This window comes from Hylobates moloch, unplaced genomic scaffold (assembly GCF_009828535.3).
Source record: "Hylobates moloch isolate HMO894 unplaced genomic scaffold, HMol_V3 SCAFFOLD_1, whole genome shotgun sequence".
In the NCBI taxonomy this organism is placed as follows: Eukaryota; Metazoa; Chordata; class Mammalia; order Primates; family Hylobatidae; genus Hylobates; species Hylobates moloch.
Window position 1 is genome coordinate 105235488 of NW_026652276.1, and position 22489 is coordinate 105257976.

Below are 22489 nucleotides of genomic sequence, written 5' to 3' on the forward strand. Positions count from 1 at the left end.
CTCACGCCTGTAATCCCAGCACTTGTGGGAGGCACAGGCGGGTGGATCACGTGGTCACGAGATCCAGACCATCCTGGCCAACACGGTGAAACCCTGTCTCTACTAAAAATACAAAAAGTTAGCCGGGCATGGTAGTGGGCACCCGTAGTCCCAGCTACTTGGGAGGCTGAGGCAGGAGAATGGCGTGAACCTGGGAGGCGGAGCTTGCAGTGAGCCAAGATCGCACCACTGCACTCCAGCCTGGGCGAGAGCGAGACTCCTCCTCAAAAAAAATAAAATAAAACAACTCACTGCAGCCTCGACCTCCTTGGCACAGGCAATCCTCCCACCTCAGCCTCCTGAGTAGCTGGGACTATGTACCACCACAGCAGCCATTTTTTTTTTTTAATTTCTTGAAGAGACAGGATGTCACCATGCTGCTCAGGCTGGTCTGGAACTCCTGTGCTCAAGCAATCTGCCATCTCAGCTTTCCAAAGTGCTAGGATTACAGGTGTGAGCCCCTGCACACAGCCCAATGTCTTACATGTCAGATATAAGGTTCCAAGAATTCCATGTTATTTTGAACGGGTGACATGCAAATGCACATGGGATGGCATTTGGGCAGAGCAGCAGCGCTTGAGTTCATCTTCCTCTCTTGGGTGGGACATCAGGAACAGTCCCCGCTGGTGTCCACTTTGGGAAGCTCTGGGATTCAGCTGGCCTCTGCTGCACATGGGTACCTAAATGCAACTTGCAGTGGCTCTTCTCAGTCAGGCATAAGAGCTGGAATTTCTGTTAATCTCTCAATATTTGCGTATGTAATTGTCTTCTGAAGCCAAAATATTTGCAAAACAATGTGGCCCCCCCCCCAACAACTTATTGTGTGGGTCAAAATCTCAGGTTCACCTTCGCTGCTCCAGGCTGCTGTGGATAGATATCCCTGAAGGGCTTCTTTCAAAAGGTGCCTCTGGATCTTGAAACTATTGATTATATTGCAACTGTCACACCTACAAGGACTGCTGGCCTCAGCGAACCCCTCATCGTGAAGCTGCAAAAACAAGGGAGAGGCTGCCCCTGCTCATAGCCCTCTGTACAGCCTTCCTGAGGGGTTCAAGTGTGTCCTGGGTAAGGCCGGATAGGAGAAAAGATATACAGGGTTTTCAGCTATTGGAATGCTGGATCCTTGGCCAGGGATCGGGTAAACCCATGTCCTAAAAAGACAGAATGATTAGGTAAAAAACAGGGTCACAAATGGCCAGTACTGCTTATAAACCCCAGAAATCCTGGGACACAGTGAGAGCCTTCCACTCTGGAAACATCACTTGATACCTTGGTTGGACTGTCTGGAAATTCTACCTTTGGATCTCAATCCACAAATCCAGGTTGTCCCAGAGGTGTTGTTGCCATAGAAGGGTCAGAATTGCCATACATACAGATAATATGCTGACAGGTGTTCAAAATCAAGTCGTAAACCCTATCTCAATGGAATCCTCTAGCCCATGGAAGTGGTGGAATATTCCTGCAGGTAACTGGACGGGGATTTCTTCTCATTGTTCTGCCTCTCTGGACAAATGGGAGTTTCCAAATACAGCTGCCTTTGAAGAATAAAATGAGGTAATTGGGTGGAATAACCCCTGAATATGTCTGGAAGCAATTACATTCTGCCTTGACTCCTGGGAGTGCTGACTGAATAATGCCACCCTCATTTCATCTAATAGCGATGTGGTCAGCTCATTAGTGAAGTTCATATTTTTGTTAGGAAACTCATGGTGAAATCAGTTTCCAGGTAACATATTTATTTATTTATTTTACTTTTTATTTTAGAGACAGGGTCTTGCTCTGTCACTGAGGCTGGACTGCAGCGGTGCAATCATGGCTCACTGCAACCTCAACCTCATGGGCTCAAGTGAACCTCCCACCTCAGGCTCCCAAGTAGCTGGGACTGCAGGTGCACACCACCATGCCTGGCTTATGTTTCTGAATTTTGTTTTTTTAGACACAGGATCTTGCTATGTTGCCCAGGCTGGTCCTGGTCTCCTGGACTCAGGCAATCCTCTTGCCTCTGCCTCTCAAAGTGCTATAGGATTACAGGTGTGAACCACCATGCCTGGCCAGGCAAAATAATTAGATTCTTCCTTTCTGGTGCAGGTGAAACTAGTGTGTCTGCTCAGTGGGATCCTGCAGGTATCCTCTGCCACTGTTGTGGAGGTAGATACAGAGCTTCCAGGATGTGTATCCACCTTACCTTAACTTAGGTGGATATAGAGCCTGCAGGATCCTCTGCTGCTGCTGCTGCTGCTACTGCTGCTGTATGGAGACTGAAAATGCTCTCCAGTTCCTACCAGGCCAGATGTAAAAGCTGACATGGAAAGCAAGGGACATCAGTGCTGAGAGCACCTACCTGCCTGAGAATAAGAAGCAGACAGTCCTGGGTATGGCATCACTGTCATGATTGGCTAACAGGTACCAGATAAGGCATGGCCAGAAGTGGCCAACCAGCTTTTAAATGCCAAAGACAGGACAGTTACAGAGGGGAGAGGTGGAGAGGACATGGTGACAGGGACAGTCAACACCTGCAACATGTGCACACATGGGTGGGCCCTTGGGGCAGAGTCAGCTGAGGTACAGTTGGTGATGAAGATGCTATGTTGAGAAACTGGATATCCAAGGCATTTATAAAAGTTCATACACATCGTAGGGACTTAAACCTACTCATGATACCACCCTGACCTCCTTACAAAAATACTGAAGATATAAAGATTTCTTCAACTGGACTCTGAACCTGTAAATTTCTTTTAATGAGGGTCAAGCTCCAAGTTTTGTGTTGCTATGTGATTCTATTTCTTGATTTTAATAATGACTGAGAAAAGTATGGATACTTCCATTCCAAAAATCTACTGGGGCTGGGCCATCTGCCAGGATCATATGATACAGGGAAGAAATGAGGGTCTGTATTACATTAAGAGAATCCTGGCCGAGTACGGTGGGTCACGCCTGTAATCCCAGCACTTTGGGAGGCTGAGGCAGGTGGATCACAAGGTCAGGAGTTCAAGACTAGCCTGGCCAAGATGGTGAAACTCCATCTCTACTAAAAATACAAAAATTATCCGGGTGTGGTGCAGAGTGCCTGTAATCCCAGCTACTTGGGAGGCTCAGGCAGGGAACTGCTTGAACCCAGGATGCGGCGGTTGCAGTCAGCCGAGATTGCAACACTGCATTCCAGCCTGGGCAACAGAGCATGACTCTGTCTCAAAAAAAAAAAAAAAAAAAAAAAAGAATCCTCTAGAAGTCATAGTTTGTTGAGGGGTGAATAAGGTTGATATAGAGGCCAGAGGTGGCTAGAAAAGGTACATCATAATCTGATGACAGGCCCCTGTTATGGAGTGTTTCTGGATGGTTCAGTCTTTCCCACAGCTGACTAGATCTTCTCCTCGTGTACAATAAATAGCTCTGTGTCCACCTGGTGTCAAGTGGTTGGAGAAGGGGGACACCTAGGATCTCCAGATCATGTCATTCCTCAAGAAAAACAAGTGCGTGAGGGAAGAAGTCCTTTGCAGTCCAGGAATTGAACTGCCCTCTTCCTAAGGCTGCTCTGTTTATTACTTTGTGTGTGTGTGTGTGTGGGTGTGGTGTGTTGGAGGGTCGGGGGTGCATTTTGGAAGAAGACATAAAATTCTTTCCTTTGAATCTACCTAGATAATGCACATCTATGAATTTTATAGTAATACTGACAGTCTTCCTTTGCATTTAGATTTTAGAAGCAGATATTCATCTGAGAAAAAATGAGGTACGTGAGTTCACAGCTAATAAGATCACTGTAGACGTGACTAGGGAAGGGAAAAGAAAAGCACATAACTATCCTTGCTCAGAACAAAACTACTAGGCTGGGTGTGGTGGCTCATGCCTGTACTCCCAGCACTTTGGGAGGCCAAGGTGGGCAGATCACCTGAGGTCAGGAGTTCGAGACCAATCTGGCCAATAGGGTGAAACCCTGTCTCTACTAAAAATACAAAAATTAGCCGGGCTTGGTGGCGTGTCTGTAATCCCAGCTACTTGGGAGGCTGACGAAGGAGGATCGCTTGAACCCAGCTGGAGGAGGATGTAGTGAGCTAAGATTGCACCACTGCAGGGCCTGGACAACAGAGCAAGACGGTCTAAAAAAAAAAAAAAAAAAAAAAAAAAGAACGTTTAAACTTATGTTTAAAAAACAGAAATTGGCCAGGCGCAGTGGCTCACGCCTGTAATCCCAGCACTTTGGGAGGCCGAGGTGGGCGGATCACCTGAGATTGGGAGTTCGAGACCAGCCTGACTAACATGGAGAAACCTCATCTCTACTAAAAATACAAAATTAGCCAGGCGTGGTGGTGCGTGCCTGTAATCCCAGCTTTTCGGGGGGCTGAGGCAGGAGAATCACTTGAACCTGGGAGGCAGAGGTTGTGGTGAGCCGAGATCGTGCCATTGCACTCCAGCCTGGGCAACAAGAGCAAAACTCCGTCTCAAAAAAATAAATAAATAAATAAATAATAAAATAAAAAAAATAAAAAACAGAAATTAAGCCATAGTACATGATAGGAAAAACAAAATGGTAAGGAATTAAAAGAAAGCTAAGGGTAAGTAAATAAAAGCTAAGGAAACATGCTGTGAGTTCAACAAACCAAAATTAAGTAAAGCTAGTGAAGAGGTCATCTACACAATAATAAAGAAGGGACACTTGGCAGTATATAGAGTCCAAGGGCCACGAGTCCCAATCCAGGCACATGGCATCCCCTGAACTACACTAAGGAGACTCCCATTCTGTTACGCTTCTGATGTCAGAAGTAGGCTATACAGCTTGTCTATGCAGGGACACCTGTCGGGCTTCAGGAGTCTCATTAACTCAGGTGGTTCCAGATCATCCCACCCTTGGGGTCCAGCCAAGGAGCCATGACTCACCTACTCTGTCATACTCCATTCATCACCCTGTGAGCAGGGCCTCCTTCACCTAGTGGATATGTGTCCCTCACTAAGAAGGTCAGTAAATTGGGAGCCCCATCTACCCCCTTAACACAGGGGCTACGTAAGGACTACACATTTGATGTGGTTTGGCTCTGTGTTCCCACCCAAATCTCATGTTGAACTGTAATCCCCACTTGTCAGGGGAGGGACCTGGAGGAAGGTGATTGGATCATGGAGGTAGATTTCCCCTATGCTGTTCTTGTAATAGTGAGTGAGTTTTCATGAGCTCTGATGGTTTATAAGTGTGGCATTTCCCCACTGTCTCTCTTTTTTTTTTTTTTTTGAGATGGAGTCTCACTCTGTTTCCAGGCTGGAGTGCAGTGGCGTGATCTCGGCTCATTGCAACCTTCGCCTCCTGAGTTCAAGTGATTCTCCTGCCTCAGACTCCTGAGTAGCTGGGACTACAGGCGCATGCCACCATGCCCAGCTAATTTTCTTGTATCTTGTTTTTTAGTAGAGATGGGGTTTCACCATGTTGGCCAGGATGGTCTCGATCTCTTGACCTCGTGATCTGCCTGCCTCAGCCTCCCAAAGTGCTGAGATTATACAGGCATGAGCCACCCCACCTGGCCTCCCCACTCTCTCTCTCCTGCTGCCATGTAAGACATGCCTTGCTTCTAACTTCGTCTTCTGCCATGATTATGTTTCCTGAGGCCCCCCAGCCATGCGAACTGTGGGTCAATTAAACCTCTTTTCTTTATAAATTACCCAGTCTCAGGTAGTTCTTTATAGCAGTGTGAAAATGGACCAATACAGGCCAGGCGCGGTGGCTCACGCTTGTAATCCCAGCACTTTGGGAGGCCGAGGCGGGCGGATCACGAGGTCAGGAGATCGAGACCACGGTGAAACCCTGTCTCTACTAAAAATACAAAAAAATTAGCTGGGCGTGGTGGCGGGCGCCTGTAGTCCCAGCTACTCGGAGAGGCTGAGGCAGGAGAATAGCGTGAACCCGGGAGGCGGAGCTTGCAGTGAGCCGAGACTGCGCCACTGCACTCCAGTCTGGGTGACGGAGCGAGACTCTGTCTCAAAAAAAAAAAAAAAAAAAAGAAAATGGACCAATACAACATCTATGGGAGAATTTTTTTCCTTTTTTCCTAGAATCCTTTCCTGAAGTATGAAGACTTTCTAATACTTGTCCTAGATATGTGCTTTCCAAATCTTCACAGGTCAGGTAGAGTGAAGCCCTGAACCTGAGGAGGAGGATACTGAGCTGTCAAGAGGCAGGGAGGATCATGCTGTTGAACACCCCTGAGGATTTCAGAAAGGGGCTCTGGGTTTGAATCCTGACTCTTCCACTTACTAGCTCTGTGCTCTTGGGGAAACTATATCTCTATGAGCTTCAGTTTCCAGCCTGTATTATTAGTGTACTATTACTATGTGACTGTACTCAGTAATTAGATCAGGGAATACATTTGGCACAGATGATACAGTGTTTTTGTTTAAAAGCCAGAATAATCAGAGGGAAGCAATTGGAGGGTATGAAGCTACTCAGAGCTTCAGAACTCACCTTTCTGCGTTAATCCATGATGTGACTCCAGAGGGCATCTTGATGAGGACACTCATTAGCCAAGAAGGTGTCAAGCTCTGCTTTCAAAGGAAGGGCAACTTACGTCCATTTTCCTTAAGGGTCTTAACCACTGAGGCTCACAGAAATTTAGAGCTACTAATTTCCCTGTTGAAAAGGAAGTGGTGATATGACAGGAGGAATTTATTTTAGAACTACCTGACATGGTTGTGAGCCACACACGACTGCACCTGTAGTCTCTCCTTTCCTTGGAGAACTCTCAACAGAAGAGGACAGAGATTTTGCCTAGGCTGGGGTGGGCACATGCCTACATGAAACAGAGACAAGTCTAGAGTAACTCCAGAAGGGTCCTCAAGAGGCCCACCTCCCTTTCAGGGCAGAAATTCAGCTGTTGGTCTCAGGGAAAAGCCTGTCTTGTTGTGTGGGGCATCCCCAAACGTACCACATTTTAAGCAGAAATAAAAAATATTTGCTGGCAAAGTGGGGGTCAGAGAAGGGATGAGAGCACATCTCTAAAAAAGAAAGGCACAGCACCCAGGTTCTAGTTCTTGACTTTAATGCCCTTGGAGTGTACTGAGGCTCCATACACCAAAGCACTCACAGACAGGTATATGAACTCACACAGGAAGTGTTATAGTGTGTACATAAACCCAACACCGTACAGAAGTAAGACGATGGACCCAGGTGACCTCCCACACTCGAGGTGACCGCCTGTTCCCATACCCACTGTTTGTTCCCACCTCCCTCAACCCGCCAACCCCCATCGTTCCCCACTCAATATGTATATACACAGATATGATTCTTTCAGAATTCCAAAAAGTGCCTCTCCCACCCCAGTTCCCAACATTCCAGCCTTGGATGAAAAAAGCCTCTCTCTTTTAAGGATCATGAGACAGGCACCACCTTCATGCAAGAGCCCCAGCAAAATAGTACCCAAGAAAGCTTAATAATGTATATTGGAATCAAATATGGATAGAACATATGCAGAAGGACAATATTTGAAACATTACTGGGATCAAAATGCTCAGCATGGGTAGTTTTTGTTTTGTTATTGCTCTTTGCTTTAACCTGTTCAAGAGCTGGTTCAGACCAAGACCACACGTGGATGCTCACGCCGCCTGTGTCTTATAAATGTCACTTCCTATTCCTCCAGCAAGCAGCCCAGAACAGGAAGATTATATCACCTGATAAGCCTGAGGTACAAGGCTCAGACAGCTCCCAGAATATCCTAAGCCCCAGGAAAGAAGAACAGAAACTTCCAGAGTACAGCTGACTGCTTTCTGCATGGTAAGCACTGGGCAGCCTGGTGAACAAGGCAGAGGTAGAATAAGGAAGGTGATGATTCCTTCCATTTACTTAGAGTGTTACGCAAAGAATTCCTCTCCTAGAATGGGATGTATTTCAGTGTGGTTTTGCTTCAGTCTTTTTCGTTGCTGTAACATTAGCTTTTTTATTTTTAAGGAATTTTGTTATGGCGAGCATTGCACCATATGGTCCCATCTCCTGAAACTTTCACTTTGTTTTGACTCACTGATAACTACTGGCCTGTCTCAAGGCAAGATGAATCCAGTCCCTTGTCAAGTGAGAGGGATTTACTGACATTACGCACAACAATTCTATAAAGATGCACTTCCTTATGATCAGGGAGAAGCTTTCATCCTTTGGAGCCTTCCTTCCAGACCCAACCCTTCTTCTGCTCTGGGCCTGGCCATTTAGAGTTGAAAAGGGATCAAATGGGGAGAAGTCACTTCCACAGGGATAACCCCTTTATTTGGAGGCCGTTACCACAATCCACCACATCTAATTGCACTTTTCGGCCTGGCGTTGGTTTCTCATCAGCGAATGGCAAAACTAGGCCACTGAATTCGTTCACTCCATTTATAAAGAGCTCTCAGCTTGCTGCCCAGTGTCACCTCTCTGCCTGCTCTACTGGCCCAGAGCCTTGTGTCCTACAGTGGCACAGAATACATTATTGTGAGGATCACAAAGGGAGTCAGAAAAACAGGGGTTTCTCCAGCGAGAGACACAGGAACGGTGTTCTTACCCAGCATCCCTGTAACCCTAAGCAAGCCTTCAGGACCTGTTTTTGAGCAAACTTGCATTTGAGCAAACAAGTTTCTCCCTGGCTTGCATGTATGGACTCTAAATAACCAAGCCCTGCAATGCTCCATGGGAGAGGCGGGAAGCAGAAGGGGTCAAGGCCACATTACTGAAAGCACTGGGCTTAATGAATTGCTCTCTGTTCACACAGACTTTTTCAATAGTCTGCCTCTCTGTCAAAAAATGAACACATATTAGGCAGTAGGTAACACCAACCAGAAGAACCAAAATGAAAGACTTTTCTCTTAGAACAATACAAGAGCCATGTTTTTGGGCTAACCTCCAAGCAGGGACATCAGCTCCAGAAAAGAGACCATCCCTTTGTGTATGAGAACAATAGAGAGAGCACATATCTCAGAACATGAATGACTGTCCTTTCCTCTTAGATCTCAGTATCCACCTCTTTTCCACCTCTAAGAGTACAACAGGAGTGCAAAACCATGCCCTGGAATCTTTGTTTACACATAGGGAACAGGAGGTCACTGCCTTCCAGCCCCACGGAGGAATTCAGTCAAGGTCCCAGGGCTTGGTCTTCTCTTCCTCATATGAACACAGACTTCAGCTCCCCCATACCCGTCTCAACTATCTGGTCCTGTAAGTCTGAGACCAGTGAGGCTGTTCTCCCCAGTTTATTTATTTATTTATTTTTACGATGGTGTTGCCCAGGCTGGAGCACAGTGGCTAGCCATAGGCATGATCATGGTACACTACAGTCTTAATCTCTTGGGCTCAAGTGATCCTCCTGCCTCAGCCTCCGGAGTAGCTGGTAGTACAGGTGTGTGCTCGAGTGGCCTGGACTACAGGTGTGTGCCCAAGCAGCTGGGACTACAGGCATGTTCCTGGCTCGCATCAATTCTTTACACATTAAAAAAAATATATATATATCCCTTTACCCAGGAAGAGACAGGTACAATCATGATTAGAGAGAGACACCCTAATGCAGCACAGAAATGTTACATTGTGAACAATGGTGCTACACAGTTCTTCCTTTAGGAGATGCATGTCCAGACCCTGACTAGTTGGCCCAGGCTATAGACAGAGCAAGAAGGAAATGCAGTAGTAACAGATCCTTGGGGATCTTTTTCAATTTCTGAAATAGAGGAGTAAGTAAAACAAAATATAGAGGAGTGAGGAGTGAAACAAAATATAGAGAAGTGAGTAGGCCGGGCACAGTGGCTCATGCCTGTAATCCCAGCACTTTGGGAGGCCGAGGCAGGTGGATCACGAGGTCAGGAGATCGAGACCATCCTGGCTAACACGGCGAAACCCCGTCTCTACTAAAAAGTACAAAAAATTAGCCAGTGTGGTGGCGGCTGCCTGTAGTCCCAGCTACCTAGGAGGCTGAGCCAGGAGAATGGCATGAACCCGGGAGGTGGAGCTTGCAGTGAGCCGAGATCGCACCACTGCACTCCAGCTTGGGTGACAGAGCGAGACTCCGTCTCAAAAAAAAAAAAAGAGAAGTGAGTAAAACAAAAATAGATGAGTGAGGACTAAAACAAAAGGGAAGTTTTGTCTTCCTACGGCTCCTAGGATAGCTGTGTGTCTTACCCAGCCCATCCTTTACCTTCTCAGAAGAGATGCTCTCCTAAAAGGAGAACGTTACCAGGACAGAGCAACAGGGTTTAAAGAGGGGGTCCCCTTCCAAAGAGGTTCACCACAGATTGGATTCTAACACATGAGATAGCAGCCAAGGAGGTGTTCTGAGCCTCTAAAAAGGATGTTACATGTCAAAGATAACAGATCTAGGCATCTTGCCTGCTTGACTTTGGGAATCTTCAAAAGAAGCCTCTGAAATTTGCATTCCAGCCCTGTGAGAAGATAACCCTGCAAGCAAGGAGGGTGGTGGAAGATAGGAGAAGCCATGGCCCTAAGACAGGGCTGTAAACATTGTGGTTTTCTAAGGCCAACTGGGTGCATAGCTTTGGCAGCTATGGTTAAATCTCCAAAAGGTGGTGAAGACCATGTTCCAGAAGGAAAAGAAAAGTCTTTCCACATTTTCGGAATGTGGGCAACTATTCTTGGAGGAGAAGGGGTGCAGTGGGAGAGAAGATGCTCTTTCTTCTTCAGCCAGGGTCTATGGGGTGGCTGGTCAGATAAATCCCCCATTATGTTCCGTGTTCACACCAATACACTGAGCACAAGGGAGGGATGCTTGAACAGGGTTGAGGAAGTGATCAGGCCTACATCGATTTGGTAACGTGGCTCTAAAATGGGCAGAAACTCTCTTGCAAGGTCAAGAAGGTGACAAAACTTCTCGGAACTTCCTGGTCAAGCCCTAGCTATCAGCCTCAAGGAAAGACTACCATGCCTTGAGGAAAGGCCAGGTGAGCGCTGGCCGGAGTGCCTGCAGGCCGCAAGCCCTGAGCCCAACCCTGAGGTACAGTCAGGGAGACTGGAGCTACACCTCTGTCCCATGGGAGCTGTGCCTCAGGACGCGGTCCTCACCTCGGCAGATTCTGGGGCAGTCAGCAGCCCCTTTAGGGATCTTACTCCCAGAGCCACCAAGCAGGGCGGACATCCTCCCTGATGGGACTCTCGCCTACCAGGGCTACTCACCACCATGTGATCTTGAACTCATAGATGGGGCGCTTGCAGTAGTAGTGGTTCACGAGGTGCTTATCACACACTCCGATGCACTGGTGGTCCACGGTGAGGCCCTGGGCCGAGAGGTCCGTGACCAGGCAGTGCAGCAGGTCATAAACATCAGCCACAGCCTCCCAGGGCCCAAAAGACACATCCACTTCACAGTGGTGCTCAAAAAGCTGCCCGTCACTCTCACTCCGCTCAAAGCGCAGGGAGTTGAGGAGCGGACACTCATAGGGGGTGATGGGCATCTCCTCCTTGAAGACACAGACCTTAAGCTTGGCAAAGCGGGCCTTCCGCTGGACCGCACGCAGCCGGGCAATCTCCACAATCCGCTCCAAGTGGTCTATAAGGATGAACACAACACCAATCACTGGGGTGAAGGGGCAGGACAGGGCGGCAGAGATGCACAGAGAAATAGTCCTGAAGATGGCAGGATGCAGGAGGGGAAAAACAGATTTCCCAGGGAAGGGACTCAGGGGGTCAATGAAGGGCACAAACTTAAACAAGGGTCATGGTTCTCCACAGCAAAGGGAAGCCAATGGGACGAGGGCTATCCTTCTGAAACACAATTTGCTGACTGTCATAGGCCAGGTAGGCCCACATTAACCTGAATCTCCCCAGCGTGACTGGGAAGGGACGACACTCCGTCCCATCTTGAGTAATCTGGATGAATGCTGCCCCCGGTATTCTGATGGAGACCTAACACTCACGGATGCCTTGCAGACCTCCCACATACTCACCATCCTGGGCAGCTGACCCTCACCTTTGTAATAGGGCATGAGTCCCAGAAACGCTTGGCGCACCTTCTCGCCCTTCAGTGGCTGCATGTTCTCCAGCTGCTCCAGGAGGGGCCCAATGGCATAGTACTGGGCCTCTTTGTACACAGCCCGAACACGCTCCCTGGGTGGGAGGTCCCCTGAGCGCAGGAAATTCAGCACATCTCTGAGCAGGAAGAAAAGAGGGTTGGTGACAAGGAGCTCATGCTCCTGGGCAGTACCACACAGTGTGCATTGGACAAAATCTAAAATCAGACTGCCAGCTGTGTTACACTGGGTAAATGAACTTAACCACTCCATGCCTCAGTTTCCCTGTCTGTAAAATTGGAGAAAACAATAAAATCTCATGTGTTAGGGAATTAAGTGATTAGAAAATCCCTGGCACAGAGTAGGGCCTCAATAAGTGTTATTAGTTGTTGTTATCAGTAAGCAACTATAATTACTATTATTAGGTATAATATATTACTAGGTATAATATTAGGTATTATTAGGTATACGTAAGTATAGTGGAAAGATATGACATCTAGCCCTTTATATATATATATAGTTTTAGAATTGAGGTGAAATAGGCCGGGTGCAGTGGCTCACACCTGTAATCCCAGCACTTTGGGAGGCCGAGGTGGGCAGATCACGAGGTCAGGAGATCGAGACCATCCTGGCTAACATGGTGAAACCCCGTCTCTACTAAAAGTACTAAAAATTAGCCAGGAGTGGTGGCGGGCGCCTGTAGTCCCAGCTACTCGGGAGGCTGAGGCAGGAGAATGGTGTGAACCTGGGAGGTGGAGCTTGAGGTGAGCCCAGATCGTGCCATTGCACTCTAGCCTAGGCAACAGAGCGAGACTCCGTCTCAAAAAAAAAAAAGAAAAAAAAAAGGAAATATTCAATAAATCTACAAATATTAACTGTACAGTTCAATTGTTTTTTTTTTAAGTATGAATATACCCATCCAACCACCACCTAGATCAAGATGAAACATTTCCATTCCTTAAGGTTCCTCATGCCACGTCCCAATTAATCCCTACGGAAGCAACCACTCTAACTTCTCCTTTGATCAGTAAAGATGAGTTCTGCCTTTTCTTGAAATACATATAAATAGAATTATATAGTATGTTCTCTGTCGTACCTGGCTTCTTTCCTTCAACATAATGTTTTTGAAATGTATCCACCAAATAAATAATAAAAACAAACCAGTAGTTTGTTTTTATTATTTATTATTATTCATTATGTAAGCATACCCTTGCATGAATATGGTATAATTTATTTACCCTGTTGTCTTGTTGATGAACATTTGGGTTGTTTCCAGTTTTTGGCTTTTTTTGTTTGTTTGTTTGTTTGTTTGAGACGGAGTCTCGCTCTGTTGCCCAGGCTGGAGTGCAGTGGCGCCATCTTGGCTCACTGCAAGCTCTGCCTCCCGAGTTCACACCATTCTCCTGCCTCAACCTCCCAAGTAGCTGGGACTACAGGCGCCTGCCACCACGCCCGGCTAATTTTTTTGTATTTTTAGTAGAGACGGGGTTTCACCGTGGTCTCGATCTCCTGACCTTGTGATCCGCCCGCCTCGGCCTCCCAAAGTGCTGGGATTACAAGCGTGAGCCACCGCGCCCGGCCCCTAATTTTTTGTATTTTTAGTAGAGACGGGGTTTCACTGTGTTAGCCAGGATGGTCTTGATCTCCTGACCTCATGATCCGCCTGCCTCGGCCTCCCAAAGTGCTGGGATTACAGGCGTGAGCCACCACGCCCAGCCCAGTTTTTGGCTATTATGAGTAAAGCTAGGATGAACATTCCTATATAAGACCTTTAGGCCAGGCACGGTGACTCACACGTGTGATTCCAGCACTTTGGGAGGCCGAGGTGGGTGGATTACCTGAGCTCAGGAGTTCAAGACCAGCCTAGCCAAAATGGTGAAACTCCATCTCTACTAAAAATACAAAAATTAGCCGGGTATGGTGGTGGGCGTCTGTAATCCCAGCTAGTCAGGAGGCTGAGGCAGAGGAACTGCTTAAACCTGGGAAGCAGAGGTTGCAGTGAGCTAAGATCACGCCACTGCACTCCAGTCTGGGTGACAGAGTGAGACTCCATCTTAAAAAAAAAAAAAAACCTTTAGTGGACACAAGCACAAATTTCTTTTAAGTATTAGCAGTAGAGTCATTCAGTCATAGGGCAAGCATGTGGTAACAAAGTGGTTGCAGCATTTTACATTCCCACCAGCAATGCAGAAGAGTTCTAGGTGTTCCCCATGCTTGCCACTAGTATTATTCTGTAGCTATGCAGAGCAGGTAAAATGCCTAACTCTAATGTCTGAACAAACTGGTTCCAGGGCTGAATAAAACCACATATTGCATTTTCTTAAAATAAAAATTCAGTCCTTCTAATTCACTTTTCCGATTTTTTTTCTTCTTTTTTAAGAGATAGGGTCTTGTTCTGTCACCCAGGCTACAGGGCAGTGGTGCAATCATAGTTCAAGGCAGCCTCTAACTCCTAGGCTCAAGCAGTCCTCTTGCCTCAGCCTCCTGAATAGCTGGGACCATAGGTGCAAGCCACCAGCTTTTTAGATTATTTAGTGCTAAGAGTAATCAGATACATCACTGGTACGTGCGGAAGACAGTGAGTAAACCCCAAGATTATGCTGCTACCTCAATAACAGCTTAGTATATGACCTAATACAACACCAGCTAACACTCGCTAAGTATTACTCGGTGCCAGCCGCTATTCATGGGTTATCCCATGTAATCCTCTCAATGACATTGGGGGTGTGTGCTATCTTATCTCTATGTCATAAATGAGGCTCAAGTGGGACCCAGACAGGTTCAGGAACATGCTTGCTCAAGCAGCCACCGCTGCCAGAGGCTCAGATCCAGCCATGGCTGACTCTACACCCACATCCACCATGGTCCAGCTTCAGCAGCATTTAGACCAGAGTGTGGCAAGCTGATAACAATGGGGAATGATGCCAGGTGGAGGCCCAAGCAGCCTTCACGGTGGATGCTAGGCGTACATAAGCTGTATAGTAAGAAACGCACCCTACGAAATGCCCTGATCCCCCTATTTTATCTGAGTCATTCAACAACTTCATCTGCTGCTGATGAATCATAGGTCACAGGAGCTTATCAGCCAAAGTAAGAATGTCACCATCTCCTGCTTTCTGCCACGCCCTTGCCTGGCGCTGTCACTCTCTAGCTGTGGCCACCTGGGCATGGGCACATGCACCTCAAGTCAAACCCAGACTCCCCTCCCCAAAATCCCTTCTAGATCTTCAGCAAACCCTGGTGAGCTCTGAAAAACAAAACCCTGGGGCAAGGCCCAGCTAAGGGTGCTGTGGGAGCTGCCAGCTGGGGCCGGCAATTTCCTTCCCCAAACAGCCTGCAAACAAACATCTTTTTATAGTTCTGCAGAGCAATGTGACACTTTGTTTTCTCAGCATTGGAGGCAGCTGATAGCCCACTGGGGAAACCCAGATGCTTCCAAGCAAGTTATCTGACCAGGGGCTCCTTTCTGAGAATAAAAATGATCTTTCCCACAATGTGGGCAATCCTACTTGGAGGCCAGTACAGAGATGTAGTGGTTGGAGAGTTTCTGCCTCCTGGGAACTTGGTTCAAGGTCTCTAGTCATCTCCAATGTCAGACTGAAGGAGTTAAGAGTTCCAGCCACATACTCTGAAAAGGACATGGCTAGGGGTCACACCAAGGCTCTTTATATAATCCTCATTGACAAGCCTGTGCAGCAGCTATGATTATTTCTCATTTCACAAACATGGAACCCCTGAGACATAAAGTCTTTAAATTGTTTACGTGTAAGACTGTCAGAAGTCCTTTCTTGGGAAAGGTTTTGTTTTCTTTTTTAAGACACAGAGTCTCGGCCGGGCACAACCTGTAATCCCAGCACTTTGGGAGACTGAGGCAGGAGGCTCACTTGAGCCCAGGTGTTCAAGAACATCCTGGCCAACATAGTGAAACCTCATCTCTACAAAACATCAAAAATTAGCCAGGCGTGGTGGTGTGCACCTCTAGTCCCAGCTACTCGGGAAGCTGAGGCAGGAGAATTGCTTGTACCTGGGAGGTCAAGGCTGTAGTGAGCTGTGCTCGCACCACTGCACTCAGCTTGGGCAACAGAGCAAGATGCTGACTCAAAAAAAAAAAGACAGCCTCACTCTGTTGCCCTGGCTGGAGCACAGTGGTAGGATCATGGCTCACTGCAGCCTCCAACTCCTGGGCTCAACCAATCCTCCCACCTCAGCCTCACAAGCAGCTGTGACTACAGGCAAGTGCCACTACGCCTGGCTGCTATTTTGCTGTTGTTGACATTGTGTTTTTCCACATTTTAGTGTTAAGTGACAGGAACAACAGAGGTTTTTTTTTAAAGACTTTCCTTGGCAAAATTAAAGGAGAACAACACTTCATCAGTCTTTCATCTTTTTTATTGTTTTAAACTACTGAAAGAAGTCTGGTAACCACTGCTACACACCATGCCTCTTTCCCATGGCAAGGCTGAGCCCCGAAATCCAGATCTAAAGGTACTCTCCATGTTGTTTTAGACTACCCCCCTACGTGGGATTACACTTATTCCTCTCCACACAGATGACAACTTCCTGGTCTCATATTGCGTAGGATAGCCAGGTATGGTGGCACACGCCTGTAGTCCCAGCTATTCAGGAGGCAGAGGTGAGAAGACTGCTTGAGCCAGGAGTTTAAGGATGCAGTGAGCTATGATGGCACTGGTGAACAGCCACTACATTCCACCCTGGGCAACATAGCAAGACCCTATCTCCAAAAAAACAGCCCCCCCCCCCAAAAAAAAAAACTACCTAAAAATTAAATAAGTACTGTAATACCCGCATTTTGGGAGGCCAAGGTGGGAGGACTGCCTAAGGCCAGGAGCTTGAGACCAGTCTGGGCAACACAGCAAGATCCTATCTCGATAGATAGATAGATAGATAGATAGATAGATAGATAGATAGATAGCTAGCTAGCTAGCTAGCTAGCTAGCTAGCTAGCTAGCTACACACACATTAAGACCAGTGGAAGCCCCAGTGCATCACAGCACATATATATACAGATATATATATACACATATATATGTGTGTGTGCGCGTGTATGTGTACATCTGTGTGTGTGGGTGTATAATTAGATAAATAAATAAAAATGAAATTTTGTTTTGTTTTTTGAGATAGAATCTCGCTCTGTCGCCCAGGCTGGAGCGCAGAGGCGTGATCTCGGGTCACTGCAACCTCTGCCTCCTGGGTTCAAGCGATTTTTCTACCTCAGCTTCCTGAGTAGCTGGGATTGCAGGTATGAGCCACCACACCCAGCTAATTTTTGTATTTTTAGTAGAGATGGGGTTTCACCATGCTGTAATGAGCTGGTCTCAAACTCCTGGCCTCAAGTGATCCACCTGCCTCAGCCTCCCAGTGCTGGGATTACAGGCATGAGCCACCGCGCCCAGCTGAAAATAAAAATTGTTTAATTGCCTATGATTGAAGCAATTTCATGCAGCCTGTGTGTGTTATTTCGAATTTCTCTGGCTGTCTTTGTCTCCTTTGGCAAAAAAAAAAAAAAATTGATCTCTTTCAATAAATCCATTTATTAAATTCCATCAATATGCTATCTCCTCTTCTAGGTACTATGGAAGATACCAAGGTCCCATATTCAAGCCCATGCTAATCACTTGCTGGGACTACAAAGTTGATTGTAGAGGAAGAGACATACCCAAAGTGTGTGCCATCTCGGTCGATGAAGTACCGGCCCTCGGAGTCCGTGGGGATGTAGTGCCGCCCACTGAACATGGCTGCCAACATGGTGTCTTCATAGCACCGCAGTGTGGACAGGCGTGTAGTGAAGTGAGCCCCTCCAATGTTAAGGGGAACAACCTCAGGAAACTGGAAAGAAATCACCAGGGCTCTCAGGCAGGCAGCAGGGAATGAGAGCTGGGGCTGCTCCATCTTCAGTCCCTCGCGTCTGATTGGTGCCACACCATTCATTCAGTCACTCAAGCCCAGGGGTCCATCTGAACACTTTCTTCTCTCTCCTCCCTCTGCCCCACCCTCATCACCTGCCAAGTCCTATCCATTCTAACCCTGATAGCTTTTTTTTTTTTAGATGGAGTTTCACTCGTCTGCCAGGCTGGAGTGCAGTGGCATGATCTCAGCTCACTGCAAGCTCTGCCTCCCAGGTTCATGCCTTTCTCCTGCTTCAGCCTCCCCGAGTAGCTGGGACTACAGGGACCTGCCACCACTCCCGGCTAATTTTTTTGTATTTTTTTTAGTTTTAGTAGAGATGGGGTTTCACCGTGTTAGCCAGGATGGTCTCGATCTCCTGACCTCATGATCCACCCACCTCGGCCTCCCAAAGTGCTGGGATTACAGGCGTGAGCCACTGTGCCTGGCCCCGATGGCTCTTAAATCAGGTCTCTCCACCTCAACTCCATTATCGCTGCTCTAGAGCTCAAGCCTTCAGTGTCCTTTCACTTCCTGAATTTACTATCTTAGTGCTCTTACTCACATTGTCTTCTTTGCCCAAAGTGCTCTTACCACTCTCTTTCTTCTTCTGTCTATATGGCAAGTTAAATGGCCCCATATAGTGTTATAGGTTGTTCACTACACAAAAGCACCTGGATGAGAGTCATCTGCTATGTGCCCTTTTTCTTTTCTTTTTTTTTTTTTTTTTTTTTGAGATGGAGTCTCAGCCTGTGTCACCCAGGCCGGAGTTCAGTGGTGCGATCTTGGCTCACTGCAACCCCTGCGTCCTGGGTTCAAGTGATTCTCCTGCCTCGCCTCCCACGTAGCTGGGACTACAGGCACCCACTACCACGCGCGGCTAATTTTTTGTATTTTTAGCAGAGATGGGGTTTCACTGTGTTAGCCAGGATGGTCTCGATCTCCTGACCTCATGATCCGCCCACCTTGGCCTCCCGAAGTGCTGGGATTACAGGCGTGAGTCACTGCGCCCGGCCTTCTATGTGCCCTTTTTCTAATTCACACCAACGCACCATACAGGTTAGTGGCATCTACTCATTCTAGAAATTTCTATTCAAGTTCCCCTCATCTGTGAGCATTTCTACTCTACTGTCCCTCACCTGCCCCCAGGATAGAGTTAATGACACATTCTTCGACAGTGAACGTGTGCCATATTCTCCCCTATAATAGCACCTAGCACAATACATTGCCAATTATTTTCCTCCGTCAATTCACTCCACTAGACCCCAAGCTTCCCAAAGACAGGGAAAGCATCTTGGTCACCAATCATGGGCTGCCCACGGCAGAGCTCAGCAGTTGTGTGTTGAATACTTCCAGGCATATACTCCTCTCCTAATCTGTAGAGTGAGACTGGTCTCCGGTCCAGCTAAGGTTCTGGAGGCAAGGGTTGAGTGAGGAACATTAAAATGATGGTAAAAACGTGCCCTAAGAAGCTCGAGGTTTCCCTTAAAATTCAAGGCTTTTTTTTTTTTTTCCTGTTTTGCACTGCTTGTGGTTTCTACCAAACTGCATTTCAAAGAAATGAGGTCAGTTTAAGTTCTCATTAATCTTCCCACAAACTTCCTCCAGATCAATTCAAATTTTATCCCTATGAATTTTTTTTTTTTTTTTTTGAGACGGAATCTCACTGCAACACCCAGGCTGGAGTGCAATGGCATGATCTCGGTTCGCTACAACCTCTGCCTCCGGGGTTCGAGAGATTCTGCTGCCCCAGCCTCCAAAGTAGCTGGGACTACAGGTGGGCATGGCTACACCCAACTAATTTTTGTATTTTTAGTAGAGATGGGGTTTCACCATGTTGGCCAAGCTGGTCTCAAACTCCTAACCTCAAGTGATCTGCCTGCCTTGGCCTCCCAAAGTACTGGGATTATAGCCATGCATCCTTTTCAATATTACATCTCTCCTGCTCCAGTGAAAGTCTGCTTATCTACACAGTCCCTTTCCCAGCTTTCAAATCCTTTGTGAAATAAAATAGGGTACAAATACATTAAATAAAGCTGACCCAGGGCCTTGTGCAGTGCCTGGCTCAAATAAAGACCCAAAATTCACTGAATGAATGAACAAAATAGACAGGCAGTTACACCTCCATGTGTGAATGCACTGTTACTCTTTTGCACCTGTAGGACATGAAAATACCTTGTGCTTACTCTGTAGGTCCTCTAAAACCATTTTATGTGTATATCAAGGGCTCAGATATCATTTTGCAATAATAATACTTAACATTTCTGGAGCTCTTTAAACCTTTTCCAAAGATACTTCATACCAATCCAAGTGTTTGCTCCATATTAGAGATGAGAGGATTGAAGCAGAGAGGACAAAAGCCATTGGAAACAGTTTTGGAGATCACATGGGGCAATGTCATCAGTTGGGGGAGCTGGCGGTGGGGCCCTGGTCTGCAGTCTGTGGTCTTGTGCTCTTTCCCTCAAACCACATCATTTTCCCAATGACAGTGCACAAAAAAATAGCACCACTGTGACTAATGACTTTTTTCCAATTGCAGAGATTACTTCTAGATTTTTGCTCATTTTCCCATGACATTGTGTGTATAGGGCTTGCAATCTCAGCACAACACTATCTGCTTCCCAAGAGCATCACCTAGCCCAGCCCATTGAGGGCCTCTATCCATTGTCCTGGGACTCCCGCATATCACATGCTCCTGGATCTGGCACTACCTTAGTCCCTGCCGCCTAGAAGCCATCTTCGGTGTCCAGTAATGCTTCACCTTCCCTCCTGTTTATTTTTTATTTGTAGAGACGGAGTCTGTGTTGCCCAAGCTGGTCCCAGACTCCGGGCCTCAAGCGATCCTCCCGCCTTGGCCTCCCAAAGTGCTGGGATTATAAGTGTAGGCCACCAGACCTGGCATCGTTTTCCTTCTCTTGCTTTTTTTGTTTTTGTTTGTTTGCAGGTACGTTCTTATTGTGTCACACCCAGGCTGGAGTACAGTGGCACAATTATGGCTCACTGCAGCCTCAACCTCCAGGGCTCAAGCAATCCTCCCAACTCACCTTCCTGAGCACCTGGGACTACAAGCACACACCACCAAGCCTGGCTAATTTTTAGTTTTGTAGAGGCAGGGTCTCACTGTTGCCCTGACTAGTCTCTAACTCCTGGGCTCAAGCAATCCTACCACCTCAGCATCCCAAAGTGCTGAGATTACAGATGTGAGCCACTATGCCTGGTATCTTTTCCCGTCTCTTGAGTGTCCTTTCACAGGTGTTGACATGATAGTATCACACACATTAAGACCCGTGGAAGCCCCCGTGCACCAGAGCACAGCAGCCTGTGAGTGGAAGCCATGGGATGCCAGGTGACCGTGCCTACATCTATGAACTGGCCTGCCCCTTATCTGCAGACAGCTCCTTGCCTTGTTCCTTAGGTAGCTGGAGACTAGGTGTGGGCAACCACTGTAGCATCTTGTTGGATTCTCTAGAAGACATCTTTTTCTTTTCTTTTTTTTATTCATCCAACCCAAAATGCCTTTTTTTGTTTTTTTCCAGTCGTAGTAGGGACAGGGCCTCGCTATGTTGCCCAGGCTGGCCTCCAACTCCTGCCCTCAAGCGATCCTCCCTCCCAATGTGTTGGGATTACAGGCTGGAGCCACGGTGCCTGGTCAGACACCATCAGCTCTCGGGGCTCGAGTCCCCCTCCCACGGCCCACCCTCCCGTCTTCGGTAAAGGTGTGACATGGGGATGGGGGCAAATCACCCGAGTGAGTACTGGGCGGAGGGGGTAGGGAGTGGGGAAGCACACCTAGTGGGTGCAACTGACAGGGGTTGAAGGTGGGTGGGGAGGGGTGCAGGTGAGCGGGGGAGGGGCGCAGGTCCGCGGGCCCCGCCCCCAACCCCGGCACCGCCCACCCGCCAAGGTCAACTATGCCCCGCGCCCGCTTCTCCCCCGCGCCCCTCCCCACACCCCCCGGCCCGCCGCCCGCCCGGGTACCTCCTGGGGCAGCAGGGGCAGCGCGTGCCCAGCCTGCGTGGCCGTCGGCGTGGCCGGCTCCAGAAAGTCGTCTTCGGCGTCGGAGCTGGACATGGCACCGTCCTGGCGACGGCTGTCTGGCTCCCGCCCCGTGACTACTACCATCCCTCTGGCTCTGGGCAGTGGGCGCGGCTTCGGGCGGGCGGGCGGAGGCGGCGGCCCCGGGCACTCCCTACCGCCAAGCAGCGGCTGGCATGACGCCGCCGGTTGCGGGCGGGCCGGAGGGGGCCGAGAGGCAGTGCGCAGGCGGGAGGGCGGCGGCTCCCTCAACGCCGACCCGCTAGCGCCCAGCTGCTGGCCTGACCCGACCGCCTCCCGCTACTGGCCGACGCCGCGCTGGTTCCGCCCTGATTGGCAGGAAGCTCGCCCAGTCGAAGAGCAGGCAGCGCCTGGGGCCTGCGCCTGAGTGGTCCCTGTGGGGGTCGGGGGGACGGCCTCCGGGCCTGCCGTGCACTGATTGGTCCTCTGGCCAGCGGGCGCGCCCTCTCCGAGAGACCCGGCGGTGGTGCGCTGCTACGCTAGCATAACTGGGCCTCCGAGGCTGAGGTGAGGAGGGTTCTCACCCGCGTCAGGGTGGACG

General features: G+C 48.3%; 1 protein-coding gene across 1 annotated transcript; it reads right to left on the reverse strand.

The window, feature by feature from the left end:
* Window positions 1–7038: 7038 nt before the first annotated feature.
* On the reverse strand, window positions 7039–22202 carry KCTD7 (potassium channel tetramerization domain containing 7). Its single transcript, XM_032757393.2, has 4 exons — window positions 21871–22202; window positions 17666–17835; window positions 11949–12127; window positions 7039–11528 (listed from the first exon to the last, which is right to left on the reverse strand). The coding sequence occupies exons 1-4, from the start codon at window positions 22012–22014 to the stop codon at window positions 11152–11154; spliced, it is 870 nt and encodes a 289-aa protein (XP_032613284.1). The 5' UTR covers window positions 22015–22202; the 3' UTR covers window positions 7039–11151.
* Window positions 22203–22489: the final 287 nt, after the last annotated feature.